Source organism: Borostomias antarcticus (assembly GCF_949987555.1).
Source record: "Borostomias antarcticus genome assembly, chromosome: 5".
Lineage (NCBI taxonomy): Eukaryota > Metazoa > Chordata > Actinopteri > Stomiiformes > Stomiidae > Borostomias > Borostomias antarcticus.
Genome location: NC_140238.1, coordinates 28,637,101 through 28,656,308, shown reverse-complemented (window position 1 = coordinate 28,656,308; position 19,208 = coordinate 28,637,101). Strand labels below are relative to the sequence as shown.

The 19,208-nt window shown below is 48.8% G+C and overlaps 1 protein-coding gene across 3 annotated transcripts; it reads left to right on the top strand.

The window, feature by feature from the left end:
• Positions 1 to 547: 547 nt before the first annotated feature.
• Positions 548 to 19,122, top strand: srebf2 (sterol regulatory element binding transcription factor 2). 3 transcript variants are annotated; one of them, XM_084438721.1, is made up of 19 exons: positions 548 to 856; positions 7,193 to 7,705; positions 7,987 to 8,144; positions 8,803 to 8,958; positions 9,421 to 9,696; positions 9,918 to 10,029; positions 10,214 to 10,368; positions 10,466 to 10,670; positions 10,852 to 11,027; positions 11,476 to 11,725; positions 11,854 to 12,023; positions 12,216 to 12,387; positions 12,598 to 12,715; positions 12,877 to 12,986; positions 13,940 to 14,072; positions 14,202 to 14,373; positions 15,355 to 15,531; positions 16,037 to 16,151; positions 16,501 to 19,122. In XM_084438721.1, exons 1-19 carry the CDS (start codon positions 766 to 768, stop codon positions 16,716 to 16,718), a joined length of 3,477 nt encoding a protein of 1,158 aa, XP_084294847.1. In that variant the 5' UTR covers positions 548 to 765; the 3' UTR covers positions 16,719 to 19,122. The 3 variants fall into 3 exon arrangements, with proteins under 3 accessions (XP_084294847.1, XP_084294846.1, XP_084294845.1); XM_084438720.1 differs by having other exon boundaries at positions 7,957 to 8,144; positions 12,601 to 12,715; XM_084438719.1 differs by having other exon boundaries at positions 7,957 to 8,144.
• Positions 19,123 to 19,208: the final 86 nt, after the last annotated feature.

Sequence of the window (19,208 nt, the reverse complement as noted above, 5' to 3'; positions counted from 1 at the left end):
CACCCTATATCAACAGTATTTCACAGGAAGTATGTTGTGCACTTGCAGTGTTCACAGTGATAAACTGTAAATTGGTGTGGATCGTCATCCATGATTGATTGATTGATTGTGTTTTCAAGAATGGCTTGCCGTGACAGGTGCCTTGAAGAGATTGCAGTAGTTGTTCTTACATTAAACTGAAAAGCAATAATAAAGATTGTTCCTACATTTAGAAATGGTCTGTTTTTATTTTTTATTTCTCTGTTTGTTTTACTGAAACTGTTCCCCTTAGATTGATTGCATAGAGGTAGAAGATGGAAAGTATGGGCTCACATTAGAGATTGTATCCCTTGATACTGTTTGTTTTGTGTACTCTTGGTGCGCCCTGGTGGCGATACACATGAACACCCCCGTTTCTGCGTAGGCTCCAATGGGTGGAGTCAAGCTGCTCGGCCTATCGGCGTTCTGGTACTATCAGGCCACGACAAACGAGGCTTTCCGATTGGATAACGGTGCCTGGTCCCATGCGTTGACAGGCTGCGTTTGTGAGTGACAACGTAGAGGAAAACAAGAAGATGGCGACTTCTAAATTGTAAATTAGTTTAGCTTTATAGAACTTTACCTCACCGCGTCAGTTGTGAGGTGTATCCCTTCCTCGGATACCAGTATAGTTCTAGATAAGATAAAGCAACGGTCGGTAGGTGTTATTGGACCCATCTCCGCCTGCTGGGCCTTTTCTCTGATAACCCACCGGTATACGCCGGGGAGGCGAGGCTCAGATAAAGGATGGACGGCGGGGAGCACATCCCGACTCTAGAAAATATGGATCCTACCTTGTCGGAACTGGGCAACGAATTTACATTAGGGGACATCGACGGTGAGCCATGTTATTTATCGTGTCACTGAATTCAGGGCATTCGTTTGTGTGTGAGCGTGTGTCCTTCCGGAGAAACCAATGGTTTAGACTAGATACCGAGGTCCTATTTACCGTAGCTAACGTTATATAACTGTCAGAGTGCTGTCATTAACCTGTTCGCATTTACTTGGGTCTGTCAACATTTTTTGACCCAGAATGTATTATTCTTTTAAAATTAACTTGTTTATTCAAAAACTATGCGGACAATAGGCTACAGCCTGTAGGTGCTTCAGGACGGAGACACCTGCATGTAGCTACTGTAGTCTAGAGTGCAGAAGGCAGCAGTACTGTGTTTGCTGTAATACAATACATGTATTTTAGAAATTATTCATCGCTGTGTCCAGCACTGACTGACATTTAAACAAGGTAGTTAAGATGCTGTTGACGTTTCATAAGTCACACAGGAATTTCAGTTGATGAGGTGGTATAATTGGCAGGTGTTATTGGAACAAGTGAGCGTTTGCGTGGGTAGTTGACAAAACTCCTCGGCTGAGTGTGACTTACACATCAGTGTGACAGAGTAGCCAGAATAACTTCATAATACTTCTGCAGGGAATTGTAGGTATAATTTTTCAATTAACCTCTTCAAGTTAATCAAATAATAATACAATCTAGGCTTGTTAGCCCACGTGTCATTTTACTGAGGCTCTTTATTAATTAGCTTATTTTCCATTTTCAATGTGTGCTTGTCTAAAGTTGACATAGTGATTCGAATGGATCATTGACAAGTCTGATTCAGAAATACCATTCAGTTGTGGAACTGATCTCTTGTGAGATCCTGTGGAACTGATCTCTTGTGAGATCCCGTGGAACTGATCTCTTGGTGTAGTGGTGCCAAGCTCAAGACCGCCAAAATAGGGAGGATTTCTGTACCAAAGCGGGGGCTCTGGGGGTCCCCCCCCCCCCCCCCCCCCCCAAAAAAAAAAAAGTTTCAGAGACTTAGTTTCCTGTATTCTGGTGACTTTTAAAGAATGAAAATAACAAAATCGTGAAACATATACTGAAAAGTATGCTGAAACAACATGTTTAGCCTACATGAAATATGCTTTCTTTAATTTTGAGTTATTGGCTGAGAATGATAGAATGTTTTATTTAGCCTAATATTAAAATAATGTTTGATGCCCATTGATGCTTAACTGCATGCTCATACAGTCTAAATCATCAGACTCTTTCTAATCTCTCATCTTCACTCTCTCCTGTCCCCTTCCTTCTCTCTCTTCTCCTGCTCTCCTCTCAACAACCTATATCCTTTCCTCTCTCACCTGTCCCTCCACTTTTTGCTGGTCCTGTCTTCTCCTACCACAATCACTGCCTTTTTTTTTTTTTTAGCTTACATAAATAATATGCTTGATTAGGCTACGCTTAACTGATATTTCGTTGCATTTGCTGTTGCTTTGACTGGCACTTTTTAGGTGGCTGGAGGAACATTAACGCAAGCTAGCGTTGTTCAACTTGAATTTCAGCCAGCCCAAAAGACGGTTGCTCAATCAATCCATCAGTCAGGGCAGGGCCTTTGATTCGCATGTTTGCGCTTGTGATGTGGGCCGTCTCATTGACAAGTTTGCTGACTGACAGACAGCAGTGTTTATGGCTACGTAGATGGAGGCTCCGCTTCGGCTCAAACATAGGCAAGGCTACTGGGTGCATGTGTAGCTCCACGTCGTGTTTCTTCACTGTATTTGTTTAGATAACGTTACATATTTATCACACTTCAGCTATATTTTTTACTTGGCCGATCAGACAACTGCATGAGGCACCCGAACAGAGTTTACTGGTCCAGGGGAAGCAATAGGCTAGCCTACCTGACTGCTCTCAACATCATTCTACTTTCTCTTCCTCTTCAAATATTGTCGGATGTCCATCTGGAAAATGTAGGCTGTAGGCCAGTTGTCATCAGCAAATGATAAGACCAAATAGGCTAGAGATGGGCAGGAGCTGGCGGCACTTTTTACTGGACATTATCTAGCTCTACGCTAGAGTCCACTTATTGATTAGAAACATTCATATATTTTAAACTGCTATGTACCCTATTGAGGCAGAAACATTGCCATTCCTTCCTGTCAGATCAGAGCAACTTTTCCTCTCCATATGGGGAGAGCCTGCCACTGCATGCTGCAGAGACCGGTGCTAGCTAGATAGCATCACTGTTGCTGTTCTTATCAAAACAAGAGTTGTCCCCTTGGCGCACAGTGAAAGGACAGGGCTTTGGCTGCAGGCTTGACCAGGAGCGGGGTCACCGGATTTCAATTAGAGTGGAATTTTAGTGAATGCAAAGTCACCAGACTGATACAGACAGAAAGACAATGAGAGATGAGACAGAGAGTCAGACGCATAGACAGCGAGGGACGGACGGACGGATGGATGGATGGTGTTGTCATGCTACAGCGAGGGCTGGATGGATTAGAAAGCAGGAACTAGCAGAGAACCCTATTTTGTACTCTGCAAAATGTGTCTAGATGTGAGAGAGGCTGTGTAGGTAGCTAGGTACAGTTAGGTACTTCACTAATAACGGGGGGGAAATTGCATCGTAGAGGCGGGCTGTAGTGTATGGGAACGCTGTGTTCCAGCTGCTCCCTGTGGCCCTCAGGCCTTCAGAGATTGGTCTCAGCAGGTCTTAGAGAGGCCATTTCCTAAAAAAAAAAAGAGGTCTTTTAGGTCTGATGTCATCTGGAATGTTCTCCTCCCACTCTTCCTTCTGCTGCTGCTCTGATTACATAACCTATTTTCTGTGCTCCGAGCCGCAGGGGAGACCGTCCTGCTCTGGCAGGGCTCACCCTTTGTGTCAGGCTCGTCTGGGGCTCCAGAGGGCTGAAGGGAGTTAGGGGATGGCTTTGTCCTGTCTGTCGAAAGCCAAACCCCCCTGTGTGTGTGTGTGTGTGTGTGTGTGTGTGTGTGTGTGTGTGTGTGTGTGTGTGTGTGCGCGTGTGCGTGTGCGTGTGTGTGCGCGTGTGTGTGTGTGCGCGCGTGTGTGCGTGTGTGGGGGTGGGGGTAGTTTCGTTGTCTCATTAGGCTAATTGTCAGTGTTTTACCTGGGTCTATTAGTGAAATGTGATACATGGGAGACAACCGACAAGTAGTAACCGCTATCATGCTAACCTGCAGGCCTACAGTTAATGAGTGTGTGTACGAGTATTGATTACCATCGTCTGTGGCTTCTATCTGCTGCCAGAGTTCAAGGCTGTGGCCCCTAATCGACAGAAGTGTGATGTTACTTTTAACTCACATTCTTCTGGCATTCCAAAGTCCCTTGACAGAGACGTCTGTGAGATTATGTACTGGCCTGGGACATGCCATGAGTGACATGACTCAATTGACTGTCAGTGTTACGCACATTACGATAAGCATTACATTCAGATTCAGAAAACCTTGTTGTGACTGAAAATCATCTTAGATGTGGCTCAACAATCAACACACTGTACAAAACACAACTCAAACTAAGAGGATAGTTAGTCTAGTGAGTTTGGAATGCTTGGGGACAATTAGGCTATGTTTGTTCGACACTATTTGTTTTGTATATTAGGCCTAATAGGAGGCCTATTTTGTGGCAGATCAGGTTGGAAATGGAAAAGGGCAAATACATTGGATGGTAAGAATAGCATTAAATTCTCATAACATCTTTAAAGTGGGCTAGTAAAAACAGTAAAGACTAGCCTACTTTAAAGATGTTATAAATGATTTATTGCTATTCTTAGCACGAGCCGCCAGCCTGCCTATCTGCCAGGTGTTGTTAGGCTGTCCGAGGATGAAGCCAGCTAGCCAGATAAAGAGGAGCTAAAGAAATGTCCTTATCTCTGTTTTTAATTACTTTACAGTAGCCTTTCTAGGTCATCTGTGTTAAGTGCTTCGTCCTTGGCCAAGGCTAGGTGTGTGTCTGACAGCTCCACCCTCTCTCTCTCCCCCTGTGCCAGAACCGTAGCATTAAGGCAGGTCAATGACGTACACCTCGCTTTGGCTAATTCCTCCTCCTCTCATCGTCCCCGACGCGCTGACCTTGACCTGAGGCGATGAACAGCAGAGTTGCTGTTCTAAGTCTCTGCTTGAGGTCACTGCCGAGGAGGAAGAGATCCAGGGAGGCCCCGCCCGCTGCTCGCCACTGGCCTTGCTCCCAGTCTGACACCTTATGCAGATAGCGATCCACATGCGGTTCATGGAAGAGTGGGTTAATAGCGAGTGAGTTAGACATGGTCAGGCAGAATGGACAAGTAGCACTACCAGGGTGATGCAAGATGCTTATGGCATTTGTGTTTTAACTAGTTAGGGTTAGGGTAGTTGCAAACTGCCCTAAAAAAAAAAAAAAGGGCTAGTTGCAAATTGTAGGCACTTTCCTGAATCGATCATTGGTAATGTTAACGATCAATCAATCGATTAATTGTAATAAAAATACCTACATTTCCAAACAATACAAAATACGATTTTTTTCTCTTAATAAACGTTTTATTATGGACGGAATGTGTTATTTTTTTCTGCCTGCTGCGCATCATAGCTCCTCCTCGCAAACACTGAGCCGATGGTGGGTTTGCTGCAGGTGAGAAGAGGAGGAGAGCCATCTTATCCGAGTGAACATTCTTCAAGTGCTGGAGCATTGCTGTTGTTGTTGTGTTGTACCTGTGCACGGCATCACAATATTTGCAAGTGGCTTCTCCTTTCTTTGCGAAGTGGTCCCACACAATGCTTTGCTTGGCCCGCTTCATTTTTCAAAATATTCCGCTGTTGATTTCTCCTCTCTGCATTTCTCCCAAGATGGCTGCTTCGTTATATAGAATAGTTATATTGCTCCCTCTGGCATTTCATTAAAACATGATTTGAAAAGACACAATCCTCCCACGTTGTTTGATAGTAGATTGAGTGAATTTCACGTGCTCAAGCAAATCCGTAATGACCAATGAATCGATTTTCAATAAATTATTTGCTTTTAATATTATTAAGAATTATTACTTCTTCTTCCTAGGAAGTCTGACTTCCCATGCATAAAAAAGCGAGTTGCTGAAAATCGCCAGTTGTCTCTTTAATAAACTTAGGCCCAAATCCACAAAGAATGGATTGCTCCCGCTAATAGCTCGATATTTTGCACAGCGATTGCAACGGCAATCTGCTCCAGTTTAGCACGATATCCATAAAAGATTTTGCTCTAATGATGCCCGGGCAAACACGCCCGCAAATTTGCCAACCGTGTGCAATTAAACTTCACAGGTTCTGAGGAGAGACAGGAGAGAGTGCGCTCTGACTGCTGCAGTTAATACCAGCTTTTCAAAAGCGGTATAGAACCAAGGTTCCAAGAATTCTGAACCGAACCGGTTCACGAACCAGAGTTACTTTGGTGGAAAAGGGCTATTTGACCAGGACAGAATGGCACAACCTCAAACCTTGTTCCATCTAACTGTAGCCTGTTTGTGTATATATGTGTACACCTAGACCCTCATATATTTACCATATGTCTCCTCCTTCCTCTTACTCCGCCCGGCCCTGACCAGTGCTGCGCAGCAGCTAGAATACCAGCGTGTGATTGGTCGCCAGCGATCCACCTGTAGTCATGGTGCTGGTGAGGGAGGAAGGGAGGGTGTAACAGAATAAGCCACCAGCACTCACAGGAAGCCGTTTGGTGTCATTGACTCCCAGGTGTGTCTCCTCCTTCAAAGACACGTTCTGGTTTGTGTTTGGCCATCAGATGGAACAGGAAGGTGAATGCTGCCGTTGTTCCACAGGTGTGGCCGCATTCCTCTCTGGCTGCTCTGTGTGCGCAGTGGTGACGACAAAATGACCAAGGCCTCTCTCTAAAATAGTATGTCTGTTAGAGGATATTGGACATCAGTTGATGTATCCTCATAATAGTGACCAAACACAGTCTGTCAAACTCACTGACCTGGTTTTCGCTCATTTTTTCACTACTCACGGCTGCAGGTACTCTTGTGATACTGGTCTTGACCTACTGCTATCTGTCTTCTCAGTGAAATTGCTGCGCACAGCGCACTCAGTGGGAACGCGTGTGATTGGTCAGACAGCATAAGCGCCTGTGATTCGTCCGTGTAGTCCTAGCACACTCAATTCAAAGCAAAATTATTAATCACATTAATTGCGGCCTTTTGCGATTAGTTAATCACGGAGGTCATAATCACGATTAATTCACGATTAATTGTGCAGCCCTAACTTCATTGTTGCTTTTAAGAATTGAAGTATTTCACTATGAAGTTGAGAGGAAGTGACATGATTTTGCTAACCCTTCTTATTCTCTCTCTCCCTCTCTCTCTCTCTCTCTCTCTCTCTCTCTCTCTCTCTCTCCCTCTCCCTCCCACTCTTTAGAGATGGTCCAGTTCATCAGTAACCAGGTGGGGGATTTCCCTGACCTCTTCGATGACCAGATGGCCTCCGCTGGCTCTCTGCAGACGGGGGCGGGGTCAGCCGTCCCTCACCCGGCCCCCCGGACCCCCCAGGCCCCCCAGACCCCCGCCGCCGTGTACCAGCCCAGCAGCATCACCCTCATGCCCTCCCAGATGCTGGCCCCCCAGTCCCTGCCGCTCACCCCACCCCACACCCCGGTCCAGACCATATCTGCCGGGCAGCACCAGGTGACCCGCGCCCCTCCGCTGCTCCAGCCCCGGCCCCAGGCGACGGTGCAGCCCATCCAGCAGGCCCAGCCCACCATCCAGGTCCAGACCCAGAGCTTCCCGGTCCACACCCTGGTCCAGACGCACAGCCAGACCCTACCGATCCAGACACAGGCCCAGACGGTGATGATCACCTCCAACGGGGGCCAGTCCCGCTTCATCCAGAACCCCGTCATCTGCCACCAGAGCCCCACCACCGGCTTCCAAGGTCGGGAGGGAGGGAGGGAGAGAGGGAGGGAGGGAGGGAGGGAGGGGAGGAGAATGCTGTTGTCCTGGGAGGGGAAGTCTCTTAAGGAGCAATGGAGAGTCTTGAAAGGAAGAATTGGTGTTTGTTGTTGTAAATGGACTAGGACTCTGTAAGAACCTGTAGTGTTCCTGTTAATGGACAGCGTGTGTGACGGTGCTATTCTGTGTTCTTTTTGTGAAACTTCTCATGCTGGCTGTGCGTCTGTTTTTGAGGGGTCTGTTTGCTGACTCCTCTGTCCACAGTCCTCCAACCGCAGTTGCAGAACATTATGACATCACAGGTCCAGCCGATGACCATCCAGCACCAGCGCCTCCTGACGCAGAATGGCCAGACCATTCAGACCCTCTCCGCAGCGCCTACCACAGTCCACACTATGCAACAGCAGATGCAACAGGTCCCAGTGAGTAACCCACTACAGGCCTGTCCTGAGGCCTCAATCACTCACATGTCTCAGAATCAAACAAAGCAGTACAATGTCAGTGTAGGAGCCATGGGTAAGGGTTTTATTATTGACATGTATTAGGTACGTAAGTACGTAATTCACTCTGTATTGACACTCCGGCTGTGGGAGTGACAATGGGCGTGTACTAGCGGTTTGGGCGTTTTAATTAGTCTCACCTGGACACTTGGGTTTAGTTGGTCATGGGGTAGGGTGAGCACGAGGAGGTTACTTTCTGTTGACCGCAGCGAGCTGTGACCCCTATGGTTTGACCCCTGCCTTGCACTCGCTACAGAAACAATTAGAAATGGTCTGAACATGTGAAATGGACAATACATTTATATAACTTTATATCGGAAGTGGACATGGATTTATGGGTGTGTGCGTAATCAGTTGGACTGTTTCCTTTGCTTAGCCTTCCACGGCCGTGTGTCATATTTGGATCATTACCAGTCAGCTGCAACATTCAGTAGACTTTCTGAAGCTATTAAGCATTTCTAAGGTGCCTGACATCCAAGTTCAGGAGGGGAAAAGAAATGTGTACGTATTACGAGTCAAAGTATTTGAACCTGTTATCTCTCTCTCTCTCTCTCTCTCTCTCTCTCTCTCTCTCTCTCAGCTCCTGGTCCACCAGCCTCAGATTCTGAAGACGGACTCACTGGTTCTGACGACCCTGAAGCCAGACGGCACCCAGGTCCTGTCCACCATGCAGAACCCGAACGGGATCACCACCCTGACCACGCCCATCCAGACCACGCAAACCATCCAGGTCCCGGTGGGTTACTGACCCCCTAAGCTCCGCCTCTGTTCACCTCAGGGAAATCCCTGATCTCACGTTACTGGATTAGTAACAGCCAGTGTGGAGAAGCACATGCTTTCAACCATCGAGTCACGTTAGATCAGAGATCACCTCGGCCCTGATGGAGGTCACGTAAACAGAAACGCTGTTTCGACCAATGTCTGCCACTTCCTCTCACTCCACCTCCACCTCTCTATCTGTCTCCCTCTCTCTCCATCTCTACCTCCACTTCTCTGACTACCTGTCTCCCTTTCTCTCCACTTCTGACTACCTGTCTCTCTCTCTCCACTTCTGACTACCTGTCTCCCTCTCTCTCCACTTCTGACTACCTGTCTCCCTCTCTCTCCACTTCTCTGACTACCTGTCTCCCTCTCTCCCCACTTCTGACTACCTGTCTCCCTCTCTCCCCACTTCTGACTCCCCGTCTTCCTCCCCCAGACCCTAATGGGCAGCAACATCCTCACCACCATGCCCGTCATGATGGGGGGCGGGGACAAGCTGCCGATCAAGCAGCTGTCGACGGGCAGCATCCACTGCGGAGGCATGGGCCGGCAGGGCATGGAGCACGGGCAGATGATGGTGGTGGGCCCGGGGGGCGTGGTGAAGGAGGGGGAGAGGCGGACCACCCACAACATCATCGAGAAGAGGTACAGGTCGTCCATCAACGACAAGATCCTGGAGCTCAGAGACCTGGTGATGGGCAACGACGCCAAGGTTCGTCTCCCGTTCAAAAACGCGACGCCGCCACGCTTTCTCTGTCTCACACACACTACAGCTCAATAGGAACACACACAATTGATCTCCATGCAGAAAAAACGTGAAAATTAAGTGAAATAGAAACTTGTCAGTATGTCCAAAAGTCCCTCATCCCTATTTCTTCAACATCAACTCTTGCTTAAATGTTTAATATAACACACCAACGCCCCTGTCCACAGATGCACAAGTCGGGCGTGCTGAGGAAAGCCATCGACTACATCAAGTACCTGCAGCAGGTCAACCACAAGCTGCGGCAGGAGAACCTGGCCCTGAAGATGAACCAGAAGAACAGTAGGTCCTCCTGTGGGGGGAAGGAGGGGGGGGGGGCTGGGACAAGGGAAGGGGGTTGGTAGATAACTACACTCTGGTACTAGAAAGAGAACGGTTCTAAACCTGGCCCCATCTTGTTTGTTTGTCATTGTTTGTCTGTCTCTCTCTCTCCCTCTCTCCCTCTCTTCCTCCCTCCGTCTCTCAGAGTCCGTGGTTCTGTCGGAGGATGTGGAGATGAAGCCCGAGGTGGTGATGATGTCTCCCCCGGCCTCAGAGTCCGGTTCCGGGTCCAGTTCTCCTCAGTTCTCTCCCTACTGCATCGACTCGGAGCCTGGCAGCCCCATACTGGACCACGAGCCGGTGAGACACACACACACACACACACACACAACACAGCCACACCATAGACACATACACAGACAGGCCTTGACACACACGCTCCCTCCCCCTCTCCCAGGTGAAGAGCGAGCCTGACTCGCCCTCCTCGGTCGGAGTGATGGACCGGTCTCGTCTGCTGCTGTGCGCCCTGACCTTCCTCTGCCTGTCCCTGAACCCGCTGCCCTCCCTGCTGGGCCCCGAGGCCCAGGGCGGCCCCGGCCTGGCCCCCGGACACGGACCCTCCAGGACCCTCGTCTGGTTCCCCAGCCAGACGCAGAACTTCAGTAAGAGCGTCTCCACTCACCGGAGAAGTAGCGCGCAGGACACGTCCGCGTCTTTGACACCAGAGCGCAGAATGACACACTAGTCATTTCCCGGTTGGGGGAGACTTGTTTGAGGAATGCGCAGATCACCAGATTCTGACTCCGCCCCCCCCTCTCTCTCTTCCGACTCCTCCCCCTACAGCGTCGTGGCTGTGGTGCCTGTTGCCGTGGGTGAGCGTGTGGGTGCTGAGTGGCGTGGGCGCGGTGTGGGGGTGCGTGCGGGTGCTCTACCTCTGGGAGCCCGTCACGCCCCTCCACTCCCCCAAATCGGTCTCCTTCTGGAGGCACCGCAAACAGGCCGACCTGCACCTCAAGAGGGTGAGCTCCAACCCCCTCTCTTCACTTCACGTTCCATTTTCTCTTTTCGCTCATTGGTTAAGAGGTCGCATCCCGGAGCGGACAGAGCCTTAATGTGCGTCTCTGTGTTGATATTGTATCTCGCAGTGTGTTTGTGTTGCTGCGGCAAAAATGGCCAGTTAAGATTTTCGGAAGCGTACATTTATTTTCTTTGGACTTTACCATGATGTGCTGTGTGTAAACTCGCCTCTCCATCCATATACTTTCTTTCTTTCTTTCTTTCTTTCTTTCTTTCTTTCTTTCTTTCTTTCTTTCTTTCTTTCTTTCTTTCTTTCTTTCTTTCTTTCTTTCTCTCTCTCTCTCTCCCTCTCCCTCTCCCTCTCCCTCTCCCTCTCCCTCTCCCTCTACCTCTCCCTCTCCCTCTCCCTCTCGTCCCTCTCTCTCTCTCTCTCTCTCTCTCTCCCTCCAGGGAGAAGATGCAGCAGCAGTGGCCAGTCTCGAGACCTGCCTTTCAGTCCTGACCAGAGCCCTCCCCTCCACCAATCTGGACTTGCTCTGCTCCCTCTCCTGGAACCTGATTCGCTACTGCCTGCATCGCCCCACCCCCTTGGGCTGGCTGGTGCGCCAGGTTGGAGGAAAGCAGGGGGGGGAGGAGTCTAAGACCAGTTCCCGGGACGCAGCCCTGGTCTACCATAGGCTGAGCCAGCTGCAGCTCACAGGTGATTGGGTAGTAGATTAGCCTGGGTTTCTTATACATGATCTCACGAGAAGCTATCCAAAACCAGATACTCAAATTCTCAGATACCTAAAGTTTTTATCATCGACCCCCCCGTTCCCCTCCCTATAGGCAAGCTTCCCCAGCGGAGCGGCGTGTGGGCCCTGTCTCTGTCGCTCAGCGCTCTCAACCTCAGCGAGAGCGCCAAGGGAAAGATGGCCGCCGCCCAGCTCGCCCAGATCTACGTGACGGCGGCGACCGCCCTGCGCACCGCGCTGGGGCACCACCTCACCTTCCTGCCGGTGAGGAGAAGCCCCGCCCCCTCCGTCCGTCCACGCTCTCCTTCCTCCTCGTCTTTTTCTCCATCGTCCCGTCGTCATTATAACGACTCTCTGTAAAGCGCATTGTGTTGCCTCTGTGTAAGAAATGCGCTATACAAATAAAGTTTATTGTCGTCTCACTGTCCCGCCCCCTTCCCTGTCTCCGCCTCCCAGGGCTACCTGCTGAGCTGTGCTGAGAGTGTGGCCAGCCAATCGGAGTCCAAGCCCGTTCCGGACTGCCTGCGCTGGCTCTTCACCCCGTTGGGCAGGCAGTTCTTCCTGAGCTGTGATTGGTCGGTGAAGTGTGAGAGAGTGGAGAGGTTGTACACCTGTCAGAGAGACCCAGGTACGGACGGCAGAATCACAGGAGGAGGGATTGTAGCACAACTGACCCCCCCCCTCCCGGTCTATCTAGAATTCATTTGAAATTCAGTTTTAGGGTTTATTGCTTAAGTCCTAGTTGTTCCTTGAATTGAAATGAATTCCCTCTCTCTCCCTCTTCTCCTCCACCTCTCTCTCTCTCTCTTCTCCTCCATCTCTCTCTCCCTCCCTCCAGCAGACCCCATAGCCCAGCTGCACCGTTGTTTCTGTGAGAAGCTTCTAGAGAGAGCGGTCCACTCCCTCATCCAGCCCCAGACCAGCAGCGAAGCAGGCAAACGCAAGGACGACTCGGGGTAGGCCTGGGGTCCTCGCACTGTGTCGTAACTGTCCTGTGACCCAAGGTGTCAACAATTGGCTCTGCCCAATTGTTCACATTCTCCCTTCTCTCTGTCTCTCTCTCTCTGTCTCTCTCTCTCTGTCTCTCTCTCTCTCTCTCTCTCTCTCTCTCTCTCAGGGAGTTCTCCAGTGCTCTGGAGTTCCTCCAGTTGTTGAACAGCTGTACGGAGGAGTCTCCCTCCCCCTCTCCTCACTTCCCGGCCGCGCCTAATCACACCACTACGCCAGGTAACGGGAAACACACACCCCCCCCACACACACACACACACACACACACACGTACACACTGACAGACACACCCTTGCATGCCTCAGTCTCAACCACACCCCGTTTGCGTGTGAGAGTAATAAAGCTAGTGTGTGTGTGCGAGAGTATCGTGTTCTGCCTCGTTTCCGTCAGATGTGGTGTGTTTGGATTTGGGAGGCGCGTCTGTGGACGACCCGATGATGATGAGGATGATGATGTATCGATTTCCCATTGTCTGCCCATATTTACAAAGAACAGTGTAACTGAACCACAGTGTAACTGAACCACAGTAGTGTGTGATTACATTTCATCCACATTGTGGTCAGTGATGGAACAATACATGAGAGAGAATATTAGCGGAACCCTCCGAAGAACCATTGTCATTAAGTCCCTTGCGCACACACACACGCACACACACACACACAGAACTCATGCACACTTATATTTTCTTGGGTTAATGGTGCGTTCCAGTTGCCTGGGAAGTAGGAATTTGTTGTTGGCATTGACACCTGAGGTCACCGAGTTCCAGAAACAAAAGGCGAATAACCCACTTTGTCCTCATCTTTATTGTAGTTCTAGCCAAGTTGGCTATTGTCAGCAATACCGGTTGATAATTATGACACATTATGAGCTGTTTTGCGCACGCAAACACCATAGCCACCTTGTCCACCGAAGTTCGACTGTGTGTGTACGGACGATTTAATGAGACACAAATAAGACCGAAGTGCTAATAAACAGTCTTACTACAGCTTTCATTTATTGTTGATGCGCGGAGCAGCCATCTTGATTTGAGTTCGGAGGTGAGGTCGGGGTAGATTCTTTCCCCCTGAGTTAACACGGTGGAAATCCCCGTTCAGGTGACGTTTCTGATGACGAACTAGGAAAAAACAGAACCATCACTATCCTCTGAACGCTCTTGTCTCTCTCCCTCATAGTCGCGGATCCAGTGAGTCGCTGGTGGGCACTGGTCCTGAGGGCCGCCGTTCATTGGCTGCAGGGCGATGACGTCACCGTGAGGTCGCTGCTGGCCGAAACGGAGCGCATGCCCAGAGCTCTACACACACTCGAGTAAGTACAGACCGCAGGGAGACTAGAGCGTGTGCGCGTGTGAGCGCGCTCTGTGCCATGCAGCTCTCCAGATGGATAACCTGTGGTGGCCCCACCCTGCTGTGTTGGCCCCGCCCTGCTGCGTTCTAGCCACCCGCTGCCCAAGGCCGTGCTGCTGCTGTGCAAGGCTGTCCAGATGAGCCTGGCCCCTGTGAAGGGAGAGGGGGCCCTGGCCTGTCTCTCCCACTGCGACCGAGCCAGCGGATACCTGCGCTCCAGCATCTCCGTCCCCCTCGCCCAGTCCGGCAGCTGGCTCAACAAGGTACACACACACTCAGACACAGACACACACACACACAGGCGCACACACACCTGCAAGACATGCACAAACAGCACACACATAATAGTTCTGAGAGTGCAATTCAATTGCACGGTTTATTAAGGGCTATGTTGGTGTGTGTGTGGGGGGGGGGGGGCAGGCGCAAGGGTTATGTGTGTGTGTGTGTGTGTGTGTGTGTGTGTGTGTGTGTGTTTGCGTGTGTGTTTTTGGGTGGTAGGGGGTGGCTGTGGTGCATTGTAGTTGCATTGCATGATCCTGCTGCCCAGTGCAATGTGTCTGCAGTGCAGCACAGAGGCCTTCTCAGTCTGCATGCACCCGCCACACACCCCTCTATGTGCCAACACACACACACACAGCTCCTGGTCTGATAACACACACCCCTCTATATGTGAACACACACACACACAGCTCCTGGTCTGATAACACACACCCCTCTATGTGCCAACACACACACACACACAGCTCCTGGTCTGATAACACACACCCCTCTATGTGCCAACACACACACACACAGCTCCTGGTCTGATAACACACACCCCTCTATGTGCCAACACACACACACACAGCTCCTGGTCTGATAACACACACCCCTCTATGTGCCAACACACACACACACAGCTCCTGGTCTGATAACACACACCCCTCTATGTGCCAACACACACACACAGCTCCTGGTCTGATAACACACACCCCTCTATGTGCCAACACACACACACAGCTCCTGGTCTGATAACACACACCCCTCTATGTGCCAACACACACACACAGCTCCTGGTCTGATAACTTGGGGTCCATTTTTGTCATGTTTGATTATGTGCAAGGAATTGTCATGTAGATATAGAATTAATAAAAAAGTAAAGGAACCTTCCAATCATTTTCATATGAATACATAGAGATGTGTTTTGCATGCATGATATCTAATGTGGTGTGCCCTAACAGTCTCAGTGTCTGTCCTATTCCAAGGGGGTGGAGCTCCTGGTGTGTGACCTCTTGCTGACCCTGAGGACCAGCCTATGGCAGAGAGGAGGCAGCAGCAACGGGGAGCCAGGCCCTGCCCCCGGATCCCAGTTGGCTGGATTCCAGAGGGACCTGAGCGCCTTGAGAAGACTCGGCCAATGCTACAGACAAGCTCAGCACAAGGTGTGTGTTGCTCGGTTCCAAGCTCTCTCTCAGGAAAGAACTTTTACTTTTATGGCCGTGACTCTCTGGTGGAATTTAGTGTTCAGCCTGCTGGGAGGAATATCAGGTCTGTTTATATTGTGCTGCAGTGAAATTATTCACTACTGGGAATTAGGAAGTGTAGTTTGTTTCTACAAGGCCTGCTAATATAGTAGTAATAGAGTAGTCATAGATTAGTCATGGTGGTCATAGTCGTCATAGATAAGTAATAGAGTAGTCATAGATTGGTAATAGAGTAGTCATAGATTAGTAATAGAGTACTCATAGATTGGTAATAGAGTAGTCATAGATTAGTAATAGAGTAGTCATAGATTAGTCATGGTGGTCATAGTTAAGTAATAGAGTAGTCATAGATTGGTAATAGAGTAGTCATAGATTAGTCATGGTGTTCATAGTTAAGTAATAGAGTAGTCATAGATTGGTAATAGAGAGAGAGAGTCATCTGGTATCCCAACCTTCCCCCCAGGTGTTCCTCCATGAGACCACGGTGAGGCTGATGGCTGGAGCCAGTCCCACGCGCACACACCAGCTGCTGGAGCACAGCCTCAGACGCAGAACCAACAACCCAGGACACCCAGCAGGTAAGGGGAGGAGACACAGATACTCTCTCTCTCTCTCTCTCTCTCTCTCCTTCTCTCTCTCTCTCTCTCTCTCTCTCTCTCTCTCCCTCCCTCTCTCTCTGTCTCTCACTCACTCACTCACTCACTCACTCACTCACTCACTCACTCACTCACTCACTCACTCACTCACACACACACATCAGCATTGAACACACAGTAACAGACACACACGCAGATGTTCTTTTCATATAACTGAACTTCAATAGACCTTTACTTGTACGTTGTCAGCAGTCTACCGACGCATACCTCTCTCTCTCTCTCGCTCTCTCTCTCTCACTCTCTCACCTCCTCTTCCTCCTTCCTCCCGCAGAGGGCGACCGCGTCCTGGGCGAGCGAGAGAGGGCCCACGCCATCCTGCTGGCGTGCCGCCACCTGCCCTTGCCCCTGCTGACCCCGCCCGGCCACCGGGCCCGCCTGCTGGCCGAAGCCAAGCGCACCCTGGAGCGCGTGGGCGACCGGCGCTCCCTGCAGGACTGCCAGCAGATCCTGCTGCGCCTCAGCGGGGGCACCACCATTGCTGCCTCCTGATTGGCCCGCAAACACACACACACACAGGCACGCACACACACACACACACACAGGCACACACACACAGGCACGCACACACACACAGGCACGCACGCACACATACACACACGAACGCACCTCGAATCAGTAAGACACACAGATATCACAGTGCTGTCTGATAGACTCAGAGGACTGATCTGTGACCAGTTAACCCACCCTGTACCAATCAGGCCAAAGGGCAACAAGGCACACATGGATCTATCGCGGACCATACAAATTAGATATACTCTCTCAATATTTAATATACACGCTGTACGTGAGACAAGGAAAGGGACTTACGATACCCATTACTGCCAATTTACATATTTGACTATAGTTTGATTGGTATATTTACTGTCATACACACGCAGTAACATCTCCATAATCCATACAGAATGATACTGTGTAGATTTAGGCCCAAGCACTGGACATCTGCATGCTCTTCTAGGCCTGCTGACCAACCGCTTACTGCAATGTCGCTTAAACTGATCATACAATAATCATGAGTCGGGCTATACAAGGGGAAAAGGGATCAAAATGTTCAAAAATAATCAAGTTTTTTCATTCATTAGCTGAAGAGTTATTGTAAATTGTAACCTTTTTACCGTGAGTGGAAATTTTGAATGAAGCTGTTTATTATGAGACCATGGTCAAGTTAAGAGATGGGGTTTACGGAACATGCAAAGCTTTTACCACAGTGTAAGATCACAGTGTGTGTGGAGCTGTGAAGTCAGGGGTAGGAGGCAGCTGGCTAGATTCTAGATGCTACATTCTAAAAGTCTAATGTACATTCCCACTGATATATCTGAATACGTTTTGATTAGCATCAAGCTAGCTCAGTGCAACAAGATGGCTGGCTGACGATATGAATCTTCAAAAGGGCTTCAGTGCATTCAAGCTTTGACAGTCTCTCCCTTTAGTCTCAGATCTAGCTGGCTTCTCAGTACAGTGCTGAGGAGTATATTTTCCTATCTACCTCATTGACTGTACTACACCAGTTTACTCTAGTGCAATGGCAACTGGCGAGGAGACCGTTTCCAGTGACATGTTAATTAAAATGGTGTTATGACGACTGGCATAACTCTCCTAGAGCAGCTTCTGTTTTGAAGACTAAGCAGTGCAGTGTAATCGGCTACTAATGGACTTGGCTAGCAACAGTGGCACTGATTGATGGGAAGTGTTCACACCCAGGTGGTGAAGTAAGCGGTGCTATGAGCAATCTCTACTGCCCTCTGCTGGTGTGCAATGATATTGGCTACTCCTGATTGGTCTATATCTCATGTTACGAATGGACACACAGACACACATCATGTATAGAAGCAGCTGCACTTACAAGTACAAATGTAGGCTCAGTAGAAAGAAGAAGGGTTTGGGGAGTCCCCCCTAACTTGAAGATGTATGAAATCAACAATTCTTCTACATTAGACACACACGCACACACACACACACACACACAATTGTATATAAATTGTAAATAGCCAGGTAGAGACAGCAGTCTTAAGAGTAAAGCAGAATGTCCTTACCTATGAGAGAGTTAAAAGAGGGGAGGTCGGAGGGAGGGAGGGAACGGCTAATAAAGGAAGCACCATAGCCTAGAATCACCATGGAGGGAGAAGGGTTTAGGGAACAGGAGCACTGTCTAAGGGGCCAGGATTAGTAGGTGGTCTGGGTTGTTGAAGCCCAAACCAGTCATCATCAGTGAAGTTGGCTCTATACATGGTAGCCAAGCCAACATGTTGAGTTGAGGACTAAGATACTCTTTTTTTTAAATTGAGAATCCATTGGTGACAAGAGGCAGCGTGTTTTAAATAGAGGACCAGGCTGATTCTATTTCTGGGAAACTGGCCAATCGGAGTTATTCAACCATAGTGACCCATTTGAGAAGAGATGTTTCAGGAGAAGTGTCACGTTTTAGATTGTGGAGAGCTCTCAAGTAATAATGGCCTTGATGTAGGTAAGAGTTATTTTATTAAGATGTTTTCAATGTTTAAAAGGCTATCATTGTTGAATCTCAATCCAATTGCTTTTTAAATGTTGATTGTTGGCTAGATGGTTGATACATGTCACCTATTTGTCATTCCTCTCTTTTGTGTTCTGATTTCTTATTTAATGGCTGTAATATTGTTGTTATTATTGTATAAGCACAGTTTTTTTTGGAGAGAGACATTATTACATTATTGTTGTTTTATATTGTCATGGCAACCCAGGGATATGAACTCGAGAAAAGAAAATAGGATTTAAATTAGGATACAGGAGTTGTATATTTTATTCACAAAGCGGCAATGTCCTTCAAACGAATTAGCATAACATCATACTCTGGTTAGATAGTTGGCGAAAAAATGCTCAGCCAACCAATGAAATGCAGGGCAATGGAATGGTTGCTTTTAGGATGTTACAAAATGTCTTTGTTTTCTCTTGTTTGGTTGTTTCTGAATTTCTATGTTCATTTTGATTTTGTTTTTTTTAAAATAA

Bases quoted from the DNA above. Each gene is read 5' to 3' on its own strand.
- srebf2 (XM_084438719.1), top strand. From the start codon at position 766: ATGGACGGCGGGGAGCACATCCCGACTCTAGAAAATATGGATCCTACC. The intron at 8,145-8,802 runs GTGAGTAACCCA...TCTCTCTCTCAG, and splicing joins AGCAGATGCAACAGGTCCCA to CTCCTGGTCCACCAGCCTCA. The intron at 12,987-13,939 runs GTAACGGGAAAC...TCTCCCTCATAG, and splicing joins TAATCACACCACTACGCCAG to TCGCGGATCCAGTGAGTCGC.